The sequence below is a fragment of the Triticum urartu genome, chromosome 2A (genome assembly GCF_056163025.1).
Source record: "Triticum urartu cultivar PI428250 chromosome 2A, HENAU_Tu73, whole genome shotgun sequence".
In the NCBI taxonomy this organism is placed as follows: domain Eukaryota; kingdom Viridiplantae; phylum Streptophyta; class Magnoliopsida; order Poales; family Poaceae; genus Triticum; species Triticum urartu.
The window spans coordinates 79,671,501-79,688,035 of record NC_141874.1 but is presented as its reverse complement, the minus strand read 5'-3'; the positions used below and the strand labels follow the sequence as shown (position 1 = coordinate 79,688,035).

General features: G+C 44.7%; 1 protein-coding gene and 1 long non-coding RNA gene across 3 annotated transcripts; one reads left to right on the top strand and one right to left on the bottom strand.

The window, feature by feature from the left end:
- Positions 1-3,134: 3,134 nt before the first annotated feature.
- On the top strand, positions 3,135-7,057 carry LOC125541104 (uncharacterized). Its single transcript, XR_007297440.2, has 5 exons — positions 3,135-3,702; positions 3,774-3,830; positions 4,275-4,421; positions 4,622-4,745; positions 6,924-7,057. It is a non-coding gene; the product is annotated as an uncharacterized LOC125541104 (long non-coding RNA).
- On the bottom strand, positions 6,736-9,458 carry LOC125512319 (uncharacterized). Of its 2 annotated transcripts, none has more exons than XM_048677408.2 (3): positions 9,242-9,458; positions 7,273-9,053; positions 6,736-7,177 (listed from the first exon to the last, which is right to left on the bottom strand). In XM_048677408.2, the coding sequence occupies exons 2-3, from the start codon at positions 9,043-9,045 to the stop codon at positions 6,899-6,901; spliced, it is 2,052 nt and encodes a 683-aa protein (XP_048533365.2). In that variant the 5' UTR covers positions 9,046-9,053; positions 9,242-9,458; the 3' UTR covers positions 6,736-6,898. The 2 variants fall into 2 exon arrangements, with proteins under 2 accessions (XP_048533365.2, XP_087399336.1); XM_087543210.1 differs by having other exon boundaries at positions 7,025-7,177; positions 7,263-9,053.
- Positions 9,459-16,535: the final 7,077 nt, after the last annotated feature.

The window sequence follows — 16,535 nt, the reverse complement described above, 5'->3', positions numbered from 1 at the left end:
GGGGTCACCATCGTCATGGAGGCCAAGGACCAGAGTGAGAACCTTTCCCCATCTAAAAGGGAGGCCATGGAGGAGGAAGCACAAAGGGGAGAACTGCTCCCCCTCTCTCTTGGTGGCGCCGGAGTGCCATCGGGAGAACCATCGCCGCGGTGATCGTCTTCATCAACATCACCATCATCATCACCATCCTCATCTCTTTTACACGGTCCACTCTCCCGCACCCCGCTGTAATCCCCTACTTGAACATGGTGCTTTATGCCACATATTATAATCCAATAATGTGTTGCCATCCTATGATGTTTTGAGTAGATTTCTTTTGTCTTTGAGTTGATTGATGATATAGATTGGTTTGAGTTGTATGTTTTATTTTGGTGCCGTCCTATGGTGCCTTTCGTGCCGCGCACACGTGAAGGATTCCCGCTGTAGGGTGTTGCAATACGTTCATGATTCTCTTATAGTGGGTTGCTAGAGTGACAGAAGTTTAAACCCGAGTAAGGGAGTTGTTGCGTATGGGATAAAGGGGACTTGATGCTTTAATGCTATGGTTGGGTTTTACCTTAATGATCTTTAGTAGTTGCGGATGCTTGCTAGAGTTCCAATCATAAGTGCATATGATCCAAGGAGAGAAAGTATGTTAGCTTATGTCTCTCCCTCATATAAAATTACAATGACGACTACCGTTCTTGTTAACAATTGCCTAGGACAACTCCGCACACCGGTCCATCATTATTCCACACTCGCTATTTATAATATAGTAATATATTCTAACTTTATGGTAACAACACCTATTTTTACATTTTAGTTATCCGATATCATGCAAAGTTATCATCTTCATACCCACAATGTAGTTTTGTTTCTCCTTTCTAGTTGGAAGCAAACGTTCGGTGTACGTAGAGTCATATCAGTGGCAGATAGAACTTGGGAGAATATTGATCTTACCTTTAGCTTCTTGTGGGTTCGACACTCCATACTTATCACTTTCACCTTTGGAAAGTGCTACGATGATTCCTTGCACTTGAGGATTATCAGTGCAGTAGGTTGAGGGGCAACTCTTTGTGTTTCCGATTGAGGTGAAGATACCCCGAACAAACCCCTCAAAGGATGGTTTTCCATAGTGACAAGTGACAATAAATTTCAGCACGTAGTATAAATTTTTCCTTACCGATTTCCACTTACCAAGAGCGCTTCACTCCCCGGCAACGGTGCCAGAAAAGAGTCTTGATGACCCACAAGTATAAGGGATCAATCGTAGTCTTTTAGATAAGTAAAGAGTGTCGAACCCAACAAGGAGTAGAAGGAAATGACAAGTGGTTTTCAACAAGGTAATTTCTGCAAGCACTGAAATTGTCAGTAACAGGTAGTTTGATAGCAATAATTTGTAACAGACAAGTAATGGTAACAGTAAATAAAGTGCAGCAAGGTAGCCCAATCCTTTTGTGGCAAAGGACATGACAAAACGGTCTCTTATAATAAGTAAAGCGTTCTTGAGGGCACACGGGAATTTCATCTAGTCACTTTCATCATGTTGGTTTGATTAGTGTTCGCTACTTTGATAATTTGATATGCGGGTGGACCGGTGCTTGGATGATGTACTTACTTGAACAAACCTCTCACTTATGATTACCCGCTCGCAAGCATCCGCAACTACAAGAAAAATATTAAGATAAAATCTAACTATAATATTAAACATATGGATCCAAATCAGTCTCTTGCGAAGTAGCGCATAAACTAGGGTTTAAACTTCTATCACTCTAGCAACCCATCATCTAATAACTACTCCACAATGCATTCCCTTAGGCCCAAGATGGTGAAGTGTCATGTAGTCGACGCTCACATGACACCAGTAAGGGAATCACAATATACATATTATTAAAATATCGAACACATATCAAATTCACATGATTACTTGCAACATGACTTCTCCCGTGATCTCAAGAACAAAAGTAACTACTCACAAATGATATTCATGCTCAAGATTAGAGGGGTATTAAATAGCATAATATGGATCTGAACATATAATCTTCCATCAGATAAACCATATAGTAATCAACTATAATTCGTAATCAACACTACTAGTCACCCACAGGTACCAATCTAAGGTTCTGGTACAAAGACTGAACACAAAAGTTGAAATAGGGTTTGAGAGAAGATGGTGTTGTTGAAGATCTTGATGGAGATTGGCCTTCCAAAGATGAGAGGGTTGTTGGGGATGATGATGGCTTCGATTTCCCCCTCCGGGAGGGAAGTTCTCCCGGCGGAATCACTCCGCCGAAGGGCAAAAGTACTCCTGCCCAAGTTCCGCCTCGAGACGGCGGCACTCCGTTTTTGAAAGTCTTCTCCTTATTTTTTCTAGATCAAAAGACCTTATGTATCAGAAGATGGACACAGGAGGTGGGTTGGGCTACCCACAACCCACCAGGGCGCGTCTGGGGGGCCTGGCGCGCCTTGATGTCTTGTGGGCACCAGGTGGCCCCCCTCCAGTGGTTCTGTTCTCCAATAATTATAAAATATTTCAAAATAATTCTCCGTGAAATTTTAGCTCATTTGGAGATGTGAAGAATAGATATTTCTGATGTAGTTTTTTCAGGTTCAGAATTTCAGCTGCCGGTATTTTTCCTTTTTGTGTAAATCTTGCATGTTATAAGAGAAAATACATTAGAATTGCTTCATAAAGCATTATTATGCATAAAAACATTATAAATAACAGTAAGAAAGCATGCTGCAAAATGCGGGCCTGCGGGGAGAGCGACGACCAGGTGCTCACCCCTGCCGCTATTGGATATTTTCCCAGCCATGCGAAATGACGGAAATGCCCCCGGCAGGGCATTGGAATTGCATGCGGTGGCACGCGTTTTTGACTACTATTCATTGCTACAACGCCTTTTTTGATCCGGCGGCTTAGATCGTCCGGAGGCTCGATCCGACGAACGAAATTGCATCAGGAAAATGAGATGGACGGCGGGATGTCCCAAATCGCTGAGAACGCACGAAAGCTGCTGCGGTCCTTGTTTTTTACTATTTGTTGCTATAACGCCTGTTTTTATCTGATGACCCATATCGTCCGAACGCTCGATCCGATGGACGGAATAGCATAAGGAAAACAAGATGGACAGCCGGATGTGCTAAATCGCTGAGAACGCACGGAAGCTGCTGCGGTTCTTGTTTCTCGATTCCTCCCACACACGGCGAGAGTGAGGCGGAGGCCGACCGCGCGTAGCTAGCAGCGATGTTCGTCGGCGCGAAGAACCAGGCCGGCGTGTTCCGGATCCGCCGACCGGCTCGAGCTGCCGTCGTGGGCGGAAGGCCGAGGTTCACGGCGGCCGTCGAGGCCGTCTCCATCTGCGCGCTCCTCGCCCTCGCCGAGCTGACCGTCCTTGCCGCCATCCGAGGCCGCCGTCGCCAAGCTGAGCGTCCTCGAAGCCATCGGAGTCTGCCGCCGCCGAGCTGAGCGTCCTCGCCGTCATCAGAGGCCGTCGCGGCGGGCTGCTCGACCCCCTCGGTGCGGCTGTCTCACGTCTGATGCGGCTGCTCGCCCTCGCCGCGTTCCGTGGCCGCCGCCGCAGGCTGCGGAACTCCCGCGGTGGTAGGTGAAGCTGCCTGGGGTTCTTCTCCAGGCAGTGAAGACCACCACGGCCCACCCGAGCTTCTGCTCGGCTGGCGACCCTGCTGCTGCTGCTGCCAGTGCGGACCGACGCCATGGAGGTCTGTCGCCCCTCTCCTCCTCTCTTTCTCTGCACCGCAACCCCTGACCCCCTTCGCTTCGATTTTGTCAGGCCGTGTGCAGATGCCCTCGCTGACCCGTGCTGCCGAGGATCTGGAACTCGCTGCAGGTCTTTCTCTTCATCCTCATGAAAATAATCCATCTTTGTTGCAAGGCAGGGAATGTGTATGTACGTGTAATTAGCTTTTGGGTATTGGGCTAGTTGTTGGCTTGTTGCTCTACATTAGCGTTGTTAATTTTCTGCCTATGTAGTATGCAACGTCGCTACTTCAGGCGTCTATGTAGTGTAGCAATGGTTGTGCTCTGAGATGTTCTTCAGAGAAGCGCACTATTTTACATTATGTGATGGTTTAAATCAATACGAAGTTTATATGTTGTGCATCCCTAAGGAAAACAATCGAATGACTTTGGATGTCTGATCCCATTCTTGTAGTGACGTATCCAGAATGGGCAGATGCATTTTGATATGCAATATTTCATTGTCCATCCCTAGTTGTCATTTTCACCCTAGTACTTGTTCATGCTAAAAATAACACATGGCAAATTATATTAGTACATTATTTGCGCGCGCTGGAAGATGACCGAGGAGATGCCGTCAAAGCCATTCTCCTTGGTGCTTGAGGCACAAAGCAGAGGAAGACGGAGGAGGAGAATGGCGCGGTGCCCATGGCCTTTGTCAGATCCGACGATGAATCACCCAGTGAGCATTTCTCCCTCCCCATTTTTCTACTACATGATGCTATTGATGGACGCCTAGTGGCCATTGGCGAGATTTTTTTGGTCATGTTTGACGTCATTTTAGTTCGGTTAAACTGTATTTTTTTATGTGTGTAGTTAGTTTCCTAGCATCTTAGAGATGGCAGTTTTCATTTTCTGTAACTCTGTGTCATCATTTTTCAGCAAATGAGATGATCAGCATGTATGTGCCAAACTGTTTTTTCTGGATTGAGGTTCAGTACGATTCAAACTGCAACTTAACTTGTGTTCACATGGCAAATTTGCCATGATTTCTAATCCGGCCGCTGTAAGTATACCGCTTTCCATGGCAACGTTCTGTTCATACGGCTTGTTTTTTAGTTGATGCTACTCCATGAGGTTGTGCTATGCTGATATGCTTATGTTTCGCTTTGTAAATTTACTGAATTGAGGTTCTGTTCACAGGCTGTGATCATCTATTTACAACATTTTTCCATTATGCTCTGCCATGCTTAAGTTTTTGATCTGCAAATTTGCATCAGCTTAGGTTGTTTCATCAACTTAAGCATTTTGCAAATTTGCCATGATTTGCATCAAATTTTGCTCTGCAACTTTCTGTTCACAGACCACTTCCATGGCAACTCTCTGTCTCTGTTCACATAGTTTGTTTTTGATACACAGTGTACAACAATAGAGCAAAGTTGCCATGTTCACATGGTGTAATAAAACAAAACAAATTTGAGTTCATGGTAGAAATATGTGTTCCTTTTTTTTCCTGTTCACATGGCTTCAGCAAAAATGTAAAATGGTGTGTGTTTGTTTCCCATTTGACTTTGTAGGTTTGATGATTACCACATTAAGCATTGCAACTTTTAAGAGGTTTGATTTTGCTTCTGTACTTCTAATGTAAATCCCCCCATCCTTTGGTAATTTTGCCATGTCAATTGACATGCGGTATATTTGTGCCATGGAAAAAAAATACATCATGGCAAATTTGCATTCTTTTTCATTTCATTTACATGGCAAGTTTTGGAAACATTTGTGTCTTAAAAACCATGTCAAGTTTCAGTTATTTGTTTGTAATGGTTATATGCGTAATGTAGGCAAATTTGTTGTGGGGAGGATGGCCTAGCCATGAATTTATTTATTTATTCATTTTGCATGGAAAATTTACCTTAACATACATGGCATTTTTAGTTTCATTGCCATGGCAGTTTTCTTTCATTTGCCATGTTTTTCTTAATTATAGTTAGCCATAGCAAATTTTTAACTTTATTGCCATGGCAAAATTACGTTTCTTACCATGGCAAATCTACCTTAACATACATGGCAAAGTTTAGTCTCATTGCCATGGCAATTTTCTTTCTTTGACCATCACATTTTATAAGTTTTAGTTTCCCATGGCAATTTTTTTTATATTTTTCCATGGCAATTTTAACTTTATTTTCCATGGCAAATTTACTTTAACATACATGGCAAATTTTAGTTTCATTGCCATGGCAATTTTCTTTCATCTGTCATGACATTTTTTAAGTTTTAGTTTGCCATGGCAAATTTTTAATTTTCTTGACATGGAATTTTTTTATTCTTTATTTTCCATGGCAATTTTAACTTTATTTCCCATGGCAAATTTACTTTAACATACATGGCAAATTCTAGTGTCATTCCCATGGCAATTTTCTTTCATTTGTCATGACATTTTTTAAGTTTTAGTTTGCCATGGCAATTTTTTTATTCTTTATTTTTCCATGGAAATTTAACTTTATTTCCCATGGCAAATTTTAGTGTCATTCCCATGGCAATTTTCTTTCATATGTCATGACATTTTTTAAGTTTTAGTTTTCCATGGAAATTTTTTAATTTTCTTGCCATGGCAATTTTGTTTATTCTTTATTTTTTCATGGCAATTTTAACTTTATTTCCCATGGCAAATTTACTTTAACATACATGGCAAATTTTAAGTGTCATTCCCATGGCAATTTTCTTTCATCTGTCATGACATTTTAAAAAAATTGTTTGCCATGGCAAATTGACTTTTATTGCCATGGCTAATTTATTTCAATGTACATGGCAAATTTTACTTTGTTTGCCATGGCAAATTTTTTTATGTTTTTAGACATCATTTTTTTTACATTTTCCCATGCCCATTTTTATATTGTAAATACTATGGCAATTTATTTTTTTAACCATGGAAATTTTACTAATTAGACCATGATTATTTTTCTTAAATACACCATGGCAATTTATTATAATTTCTCTATGCCAATTTTATTGTGGACTGCCTGCCCAAATCATAAACAGGAAACACAACATACAGCTAAAAAAACACAGCATACATTATTAATTATTACATGTCGTTAATCATCAGTAAGATCATCGAGCTCCTTGTTACGGCTCTAAAATGGTGAAGTGGCGTGAGGAGAGGCTGACAATATGTCTCAGTTTGGAAGTTCCCTGTAATTTCAATTGATCAACATGTCACTAACATGCTATTTTGTTTTTGTAGACGTACGTCCAGTGCTGTACCAGAAGCCACAGGATGGTGATAAACTCGCCGCCATTACTGAGCTCCCTGGCATGGGAATCTCGGGGGCAGTGATCCGCAGCATAAAGCATCATCTCCACCCACACGGAGAAGATGAGTTCCAACGTGTCAGGCCTACCCAAGTGGAGGAGCTGTTTGGCGAGATTGCTTGCACACCTGTACAACTCGCCACGTGACCCTTCAAGAACCTCTGGATACGAATCAAGTTGCTGCGCCTGAGATAGAGGGGTAAAATTAGTGCATGTGGTAAAGTAATTTCAAAGAATATGAGATAATTAAATTGAGGGCCTGAAGAGCAACATGCACATGCCCCCTCATAAGACCAGTCGGCAAACAGTATCTCGGCAAGCTTCTCCCTCTGAGCCTGAGTGATCCTGGAGCCATTCGGGCCTTCATGGTGGAACAATTCCTTAAGTACACAGCACTTATTCCAGCTTCCGGGAGATGCCCTCACAGATTTGTCCTCGTCACCTAAGATATGCACCCGCCATATTGTTTCCAGGATCCTGGAGGGCGTAAGATGTACCGTGCGGCGTTCACGGCCAGGTAGCATGTTGGGTTTTGCCACCAGCAGGAACAACATGTAATTGGATAGCACCCTTGTAGCCTCAATAAGCTCTACTTCATGGCCAGCCTTGGATTCCCAGATGAACAAATCAGTTGCGATGTGCCATATAACGATGCTCTCGTCCAACTCAATGTTGAGCACAGTCCATTTGGCAACACCCTTGAACGCTCGCTTCTGCTCCAGGATAAAGCTGCCTCTTGTGGTCATTGTGCTCAAAGAGCCCACTAGCTTTGCAAACCCATCCTGTCGTATCATTTTGAAGAGCAATCCCTTGAGTTGCTGCATCGACAACGAATCGCTGCCACAGAAAGTGCCCGAGAAATGCAGCTTGTTCCACCAGTCCTCCTGCCCTATCTTGGCTGCCAACTTGCTCCCGAGGCCGGACCGGTCCCGGGTGCACAGATGGAGCATGTTATACTGCCCAATGGTGCCCCGCCACAGTCTCCTGTTTGCCGGCTTCAAAGGCTTGCGAAGTGAAGAGATGACATAATAGTGAAGCCACTCTAGCCAAGCAGCCCGAGTGCTCCCGCTGTAATCCTGCGCCTTGCGGAGAACGAAACAGCATGTCCAGCTAGACAATACTGCCCTACATGCTGATATGACCTCCAGGACCAAAGCCCCAGCCAGCAAAATGTAAGAGATGGCTACATCTACCCTGTTGTACGCATGATCCCCTCTGCTGAGCCTGAGCCGAAACAAGCACAAGGCAGCTGATGTGCCAACCAGCGAGATGGAATGGATGCAGAAGCCATACCATGTGTGGATCACTGCTGCCTTGGTGTACAGTGTGTCGTACATCAGAGACAGCTCCATCTCCACCAACTTGAATATATCCTCGTCATAGAAAGGGAAGAGACGAGGTGAATCCTCGTCTGGGGGCTTGTGGCGCATTACCACCTTGGTATCGTCGAAGCCGGACTTGCAGATGGCGAACTGGGAGTGCGCTCGGAGCAGTACTTCGTCGTCACCCATATCCTGTCTCAGTAATTCATAAGGGTCAACCGCCTTACCAGAGCTGCTCTTGTTGTCGTTGGCACGCTTGAGTGCCCATGTCCTCTCACCGTACTTGACAATGCCGGCAACAAACATGGAGATTGAGGCCAGCTGAAGCAAGGTCCCGCTGTCGGCCATGTATCTGTAGAGGACATAAGCAGCTCCAAGGACCTGCACAACAAGGGTCTGCAGGTGGCGCAGCCAGAGACGGTTGTCCTCGAGCGCGTAGGCGGTGACGTTGTACGGCCCGCCGAGATGCAGCAGGAGGAAGGGCGCCCAGAACGCGGCCAGCTGGTGCTCACGTGACCCGCCGCTGGTGATGGATAGATGGCCCAGGGTGTATATCGCCGTGGAGTCCGCCGACAGGTACGCTATCCAGAGGGCTACCCTCAGCGAGGTGGAGAGGCCACGCCGACGCATCCCTCCGAAGACGAGGAGGAGCACTTGGAGCGCGAAGCTCGAAAGGACAAGGATTTGAATCCCCCATTCCCTCCACAGATGCGACACCCCTCCGCCTGCCATTGCCCCCGCTACTCAAAACAAGAAACAAAAGAGCACATCAGCAACTTGTGCCAACCAGCCTGCTGAAATCTAAGCTAAAAGATATGCATGGCATGAAGAGCATGGAACTTCGCTGGCAAAAAGAATGAAACGAGACCTAGCTAGTTCTCAAAGATTGAGCAGGACTGGGAAAGCGTGGATCGATGTGTGGATTTACCTGGATGGATTCCTGCCCGCCTATGGTTGTCCCGTCGCTGCTTGGATCTGAGACGGTGAGAGGGAAAGGTCGGGTTCGTGCGGATCTGAGGGAGTTCGAGGAAGACAGGGAGATGGAGTTATTCCACTGTGGAAGTGACTCTAGCGCTAGAGAATGGCTTGTCTCCCCCCATCTCCGCTCCAAGTCCCTCTCTTGATCGGAGAAGCATTTAATCATGGCCAGTACTATATTGTGGTAGTTTGGAGCATGTGCTGTGGGACCCACCCAATAAAATTGGACACTGGTGATAAGAGAAACTCAAACAGGCCGACCCAAATGGACGGTGATTTTGTCCGTTTTTTATCGGTTTGGGTCGGTCGCCCGCTCGGCGTCCGCCCTATTTATGATTTGGATCGGCATGCACCGACACATTTTGTACCTTGGCAAACTGTCGAACAGTTTGCGGGCGTCGACGAAGAAGCTGGCCGACGAAGAGAGAGCGCCTCCCTTGGACCAGGTAGCTGGCCTGGCGGCATCCGACGAGCGTGCCGGCGTCAGGACAGCAGGCGGTGTCGAACGAAGGAGCTGGCCGGGGCGGAGAGATGGCTTCCTGCTCGCGGTGACGTCAAAGGGGGAAGTTTCGGTGCCCCGGCGGTGGTGGCGGCAACGTGGGAGGTGTCGGCACCGGCTGCTGGCAAAGGCACCGGAAAGGGGCAGCGGCGGCGACAGGGCAGGGGCGGGCGAGGGTTTTCCGTCGATATGGATGGAAGAGGATGGCCAATGTGACACCGACTGACGGGTCAGGGGGAGTAGGCGCGTGTTGCACGCATCTGTTTCATGTACGCGTCGTGTACACGTCGACGCAAATGAGTCAGCAGGCGGACGAAAAGCGGACGCGCGTTCATTTAGGTTGCGGCAACAAACAAACGCGCGAGCACTAAATGAAGTGTCCATCAGTCCATGAGTCCCAACCGCTAGATGAATCATGCTCCCCACGTTTTTATTAAACTTCTGGGTTGCTTGTCAATGCCGCCCGACCCTTCTTCTCAGTGCTCCTTCTCCATTTTTTATACTCCGTGGGTTGGTTGGTTGCACTGCATGTATCTGCATGTATCTGCTAGCACATGCTGTGTACGTAGCTGGCCTATCTAATACATTTCCTACAGTTATGTGCATGGAGCATTAACGCAAGTCGTGATATAGTTTTTACTCCACACTACATATATAATTAGGCGTACGCTAATCGCAAGATATCGTTCAAAACAAATGAAGACATACCAACAGGCAGGGACAACATTAATACCACGCGACGCGTGCGCACCCACCGAACGACAATAATTCAGTAATGGATAGCCAGCATGCGCTATGGCAAATTAAAACGCCCCTGCGCTCATCAATTACACCCAGCGGCGCTGCGAATCATAATGACTCCGACATTTCCAATTTATGACGAAAAATATCCATGCACAGTGGAGACGACCCAGAACTACTGGTTGGTGTGGCAATGATGCATGGCAGTGAACGGAGGCTGCAGCATATGCATCCAAGATTGAGATTATCTCTAGGTAAAAGACTTACGTGAAAAATCAATTGTGAAACGCGTGTACAGGGCATAACCCATCTCCTCTTCGGCCTCTGTTTCTCCGCAGGAGACTGCTTGGAGATGTACAAGCCTCTAGCGCGTGTGATCATTCATGTGTGCCCAGGGTCGTCAGAGCAGTTATGCCATCTCCACAACAATGCTGCGGCGCGGTAGCAGTCAAGGCTGTATTTTTTTTCATGTTAATACGTTTCTCATTTATCTTCACTACTATTAAACAATCAAATAAGAACTTTGTTACGTGCACCCTGTAAAACGTACACGGATTCATTATGATCGCATGATTAAGTTCACTAAACTTAATCTAACGGCTAGCCTTAACCTAATCCATGCTTTGTGTGCACTTAACAATTTACATCGACTGACCGTGCTTCACCATATGAAACTCCACGTCCGATCAATTAGGAAACTATAATCATGATCGCGTCTTCTTAGGAAACTAATCATGATCGCGTCTTCTTAGAGAACTAATCACGATCATGTTTTATTAGGAAACTAATCATGATCACGTTTTATTAGGAAACTGATCATGATCACATTTTATTAGAAAACTAATCAGGTATTTGCACACATTGACACATCCACAGGCCCGTCTCCGGGAATTTGGGGCCCCGATGCGAAAAATATATATGCTAAATTTGGGGCCTCAGTGCAGAAAAACGATATGCCACGGTTTGGCTATCAATTTGTGTAATGTGCACTCCTCGTCACATATATCACCCAAGAATTGATCACTGTGCTGACCAACCGATCGCATGGCGTGAATCGGATCGTGCGGAGTACTCCATGTTACACACTTGCACTATATGATCATCAAATGTAAATAGGGTCTTCAAGATGAATAGATCAAAAGTTTTATCACAAAAAATATATAAATAGGGTCTTATTATTTAAAACAAGTCCCTTTGATAATTATTTCTCATTATTATGTGTGTATTTATTTTTAGGGAATTCTAAAGTATTAAGCCTTTTTTTATTCCCAGCTCTTTGATTCCCTTCGAAAGATTGTTTCCACTCAAACTCTAAGCTAAAAAAATTGGCCCCGCGAATGGAGCGTTCACCAACGTGATTTCCTTTCCTCCCTAATCATCATGCATGCAATTACGGCGCTAGAAGATCCGGAAATAAATGGTACATGCAGTAGAGAGTTATATGTGGGGGAAAATAAAGGAAAGGAATCAGACGCATGCAGGGGAGATAATCAAGGTAAGAAATCCCATGCATGCAGGGGTGCGTAGAGAAGGAAAGAAATCGTTGGTTGATAAGATCATTCGTGACATGCTATATAATTAGCGCCAGATTAATGATTTTGGGGCCCCATTTGCTTAGGGGGCCCTGTGCGGTCGCCCACCTCGGCCACCCTCATCGACGGCCCTGCACATCCATCACCTCGACCTCCTGGATCACGATCCTATCTCTCCCAAGAAAAACCACCACAACTGGCCTCCACTCGGCATGGCGACAAGGAGTCGAGGACCAACAACTCCTTCTCAGGGGACGCCGCCGGAGTGCCGGTAATTCGTGAACCGCCGAGGGTGTCGCACCGATCGCCCCTTCTCAGGGGATGATGCCGGAGTGCCGGTAATTTATGTTGCTTGTAAGACAACTGACCAGCCAGCATTTATGGTCTCTTGTGAACTTACACGGCGTGCCTGTGCTGACTTGTATACTTCAAAATAAGGTTTCTATGCATTACTAACCAAGAGTGTGCTATCTTTATATCTTCGGTGTTTCTTAGCAGATGTCGTTTACATGTGTCATCAACACATTATTTGTTTTTTTCTTAATTTGTAACACTTGTACTGCTGGAGTTGGTTTATTTTAAGTTGTTACATTTGGAACTTCTTTCACTTCATAAAGGGTCTGGATGGTCTAAATTGCAAGATGTGATTTTTTTTTCTTCTCACATGAACCATCTATAAATAAATATATATTTTTACTATTCTTCTATGTATAAATACTTTAAGGTCCTTTCGCTGTTCATTCGGTTAATGGTTAGGAACTAATGACCACCAAATTATTTTTATTGTTTGATAGTATTACACATAGGTGGGTGTAAAGAAAAAACTATCAAAATTGGTCATGACTTGCATTTTTTTTCTACAACTGGTGCTTCTCCATATGTCCCCATTGTGTTCCGGGATGTTATTTGTACTATTGTTTTCCTGTGTCTACCTTGTACTTATTCAGCGCATTGTTCTTTTTGCATTTTGGTATGAAAGCTTGTTGGCTTGGAGGAGGATGAACACAGATGAAAGAGGGAAAACATTGTAGAATTGTGTATGTTGCTTGCCAAGTTTAGCTTTGAATTTTTAGTGCTTTGACACTTCGTGCAGAATGAACTAAACATTTACATGTCAAGAGCATCTTGATGCATATAAAGAGTAAACGGAGGCATGCAATTACGAGCTGTATGGGTTGATTTATATTCTCCAGTTTATGTATGTTTGTGACTTTGTGGGTACCAGATATGAACATTCATCGTTTCATGCGTTGTCAAGCTTTCCTATACGCCACAAGACGCAAAGCAACCTTTTATCTACCACATGTTGGCATCTATTTGAAATACAACCAATAATTATACGTGCGTTGCACGTGCACACTTACTAGTATATCATAAGAATCATAGTACAAACTACATACATGCTGACCTGGTAAAACTGAAAAGATAGTAAAACGCTAGCTTTTGCACAAAGAAATATCAGCCAAGAAGTAAAATTACAAACGAGACCGAAGAATCCTTTGAGCTTGACACCAACGCCCGTCACTTGTCTCTGGCACCACCACGGCAGCGACCATAAAAAAAATGACGGATCACCTTCATACCCGAGCTCGAAGCGGCTCCATCGTTGATATGCAGCTTTGCGGACCTCCAAGGTGGTTCGCCAAAGACGAAACAATTACCGTTGAACGAATCAGACCGGGCAACACCCCGGACACGCTATCAAACTCTAGATCTGGCACCCCCATATGACTAAGACGTCGGAGAAGGAAACCATACGTGCCATCCATGAACCATGAATCCAGCACACCATCTACCATCTTCCAGATGTCGTCAATGCAGTTATCATCTTTTTTTTGAAAGAAAGGGGTTGCCCCCCCCCCTGCCCTAATATTATATATCGAAGCAGAACAAACATCCAGTTTTGGACCGAAACTAAAGGTTACTACCAATGGGGGAACTACGCCACCCAACTCAACTGAGAGCAGAAGTTCTCTCACAGCTCACGGAAGCTAGTACCATAAGAAACTCTTTTTAACCACTACTTTATTACAGGACCCATGAAAAACAACAGAAAGAGTGAAATCGAAGCCAGCCATCAACTTCAGTTCCTCTCTCTCCCTCCTCCTGTTTTTATCACGCGTCCCTCCCATCGCCCCACCCATCTGCATCCGCTCCTGGACTATCTCCCAAGCTCCGCGTCGGCACTGGAGCAAACGCCATCGCAACGGCGGAGCTCGAGGACACAGGTCCACCACGAGGATGTCGCCACCGCCACACCATCATTACTTGAACAGACTGATTTTCAAATCCATCCTCAACCATAGGACTGATCGCCTCGTCGGAGTAGAATCTGAAAAAACTTTATGTAGCACCACCATCGCCGCCGCCGAAGCAAAAACAATGAACAACCTAAAATCCTAAACTACGAGAGTCTAAAAATCGCTCCACACTTGTGGATCCGGCGACCCCCCTCACCACCGACGACCAAAATCGCCAGAGGAGGGGAGCCGCCGGAGGCCGGCGGCGGAGGCGAGTCTGCTGGCCGTAGAAGCTAGATCGCCTTTTCTTTCTTCTGGAGAAAGAAAAGCGAACGCTTCCTTTTTTTTGTATTAGTCAAGGTTGTATCCATACGAGCATAAATCTCATCTGGTCCACTCCAAGCGTATATCACGACATATTCGCGGATGTTGGTGATAACGTGTCAGGTAGTGCGAATGCGCTATAATAAGTATCAATCGCGTACTGATGTCTAAAAAAAAGTATCAATCACGACGCGCACGGACGCACCGGATAGCGGTAACGCGTGGCCACATGTCTCAAAAATCCCTGTCCGAGAGGAAGGCCCTTTATAATCGTGCATGCATTGGCCGTTGCTTCATTTACGAGAAAGGTAACTAATTAATTTATGCATGCAGCCTGGCGCCTCGAGATTGCATGCGACGTGTCTTCTCTGGCTCATTAATTCGCCCAATCAAAGCAAGTATAATAGGGTGACATAAGTCGAAAATGCTGTTTGGAGACCGAGCACCATGGTGCTCTTTATCCTGCATGTCAATCTTTGTGGTGATCAGACGCAGCCCTGTATTACTGTCCCGTATTTCATCCTCCGGCTGTTTACAAGCCACCATATTCTCCCTTCAGCAAAAGTGCTATCCCATGTCAGACATCCTACCACCTGTGGTAAAGGCTGTCCCCTCTACCACTGAGCACACACCCAATCAAAGTCACGGACATGTATGTCATTTAATTAGGTAGGAGATCTATCCAGCCAAGACAACTGCCACCCCACTCGCCGCGAACTTTGCAAACAGTATAACGATTAATTACACGTACGTCCATCATTTTTTGAGTTCAATTTTATCTGTGAAAACTGGAGTTTCTCTCCACCGTTTACCCTTGATGGCTTTTCCCATTTTACTTGATGGATAAGACCCCCATGCTGATGTTTTGCCTGCATAATTAACGATCATGTAAAAACTGTTTGGAAAATGACATGGATCAAATGTGCGTCAGACTACCGGAAATTTATGTGGGTGATATAAGCACTGTTCTGAATTCGACACGCAATCCGTTTATCCGAAAATGTCCCTCAAAACTCCTACAAACCTCTCTCCTGCCTGCCACTCTCCCACCGGCAACCACTCCAGCACACAATGGATACAACAATAAAAAGACAAACCTCAAACCACATACATATCACATTTTCAAAAAAAAACTCCTTTATTTATATTTAAACTGTTTAAAAGAAAAACACTTGCTTAATATCACGAGAACCACATTAAAACATTGGCACCATCTAATTTTGTATTCTAAAGACCGCTATGCAGGCTTTGTAGATGGTACGACATGACAAGGATGCCGCTCTGTGCTTTGAAACATACCTACATAAAGAAAAACATCAAACCACCGACAAATCCTATTTTCAATTTTTTTTTATCTTTCATATTTTTCTTAAAAAAACCTAAAATAAATCCATTGCACCATATTAAAAATCCGGCTCACCTTAATTGAGTATTTTAAGGCATGATTCGCACGACTCCTATTGTGGACGCCATGCCATTACAAAGCATACTGACTGTCACTTGTAAATTTTGAAACACCGAGCAAAATCTCAACAGCAAATGCCGTTTTGTACCAAAAAATCATACTGTAGTAACCATATAATGGTGATGTGCACGCAGTGCCATAGATACAGCATTATTTGATCTCAGTTGCACCCTCACCAATATTTTCTTCGATCAGCTAACCATGCACCAAAAATTATCGTATGAATTGACTTATTTTAATTTCCTCGACACCCACACCCCTGGCGTGCTAGGAGAGATTGCAAACCCTTTGGCCATTTCCTCCTGATCGTTCCGTAGAGGATTTAATCCATTTTCTCGCAATAGCATGACAGTAGACCATCCAGTATGTGACTACATTTTCAGATATTTAAAAAATAATAACTCGCCAAGCGTCTCAGCCTTTTTATATCTTACTGTTTGTGG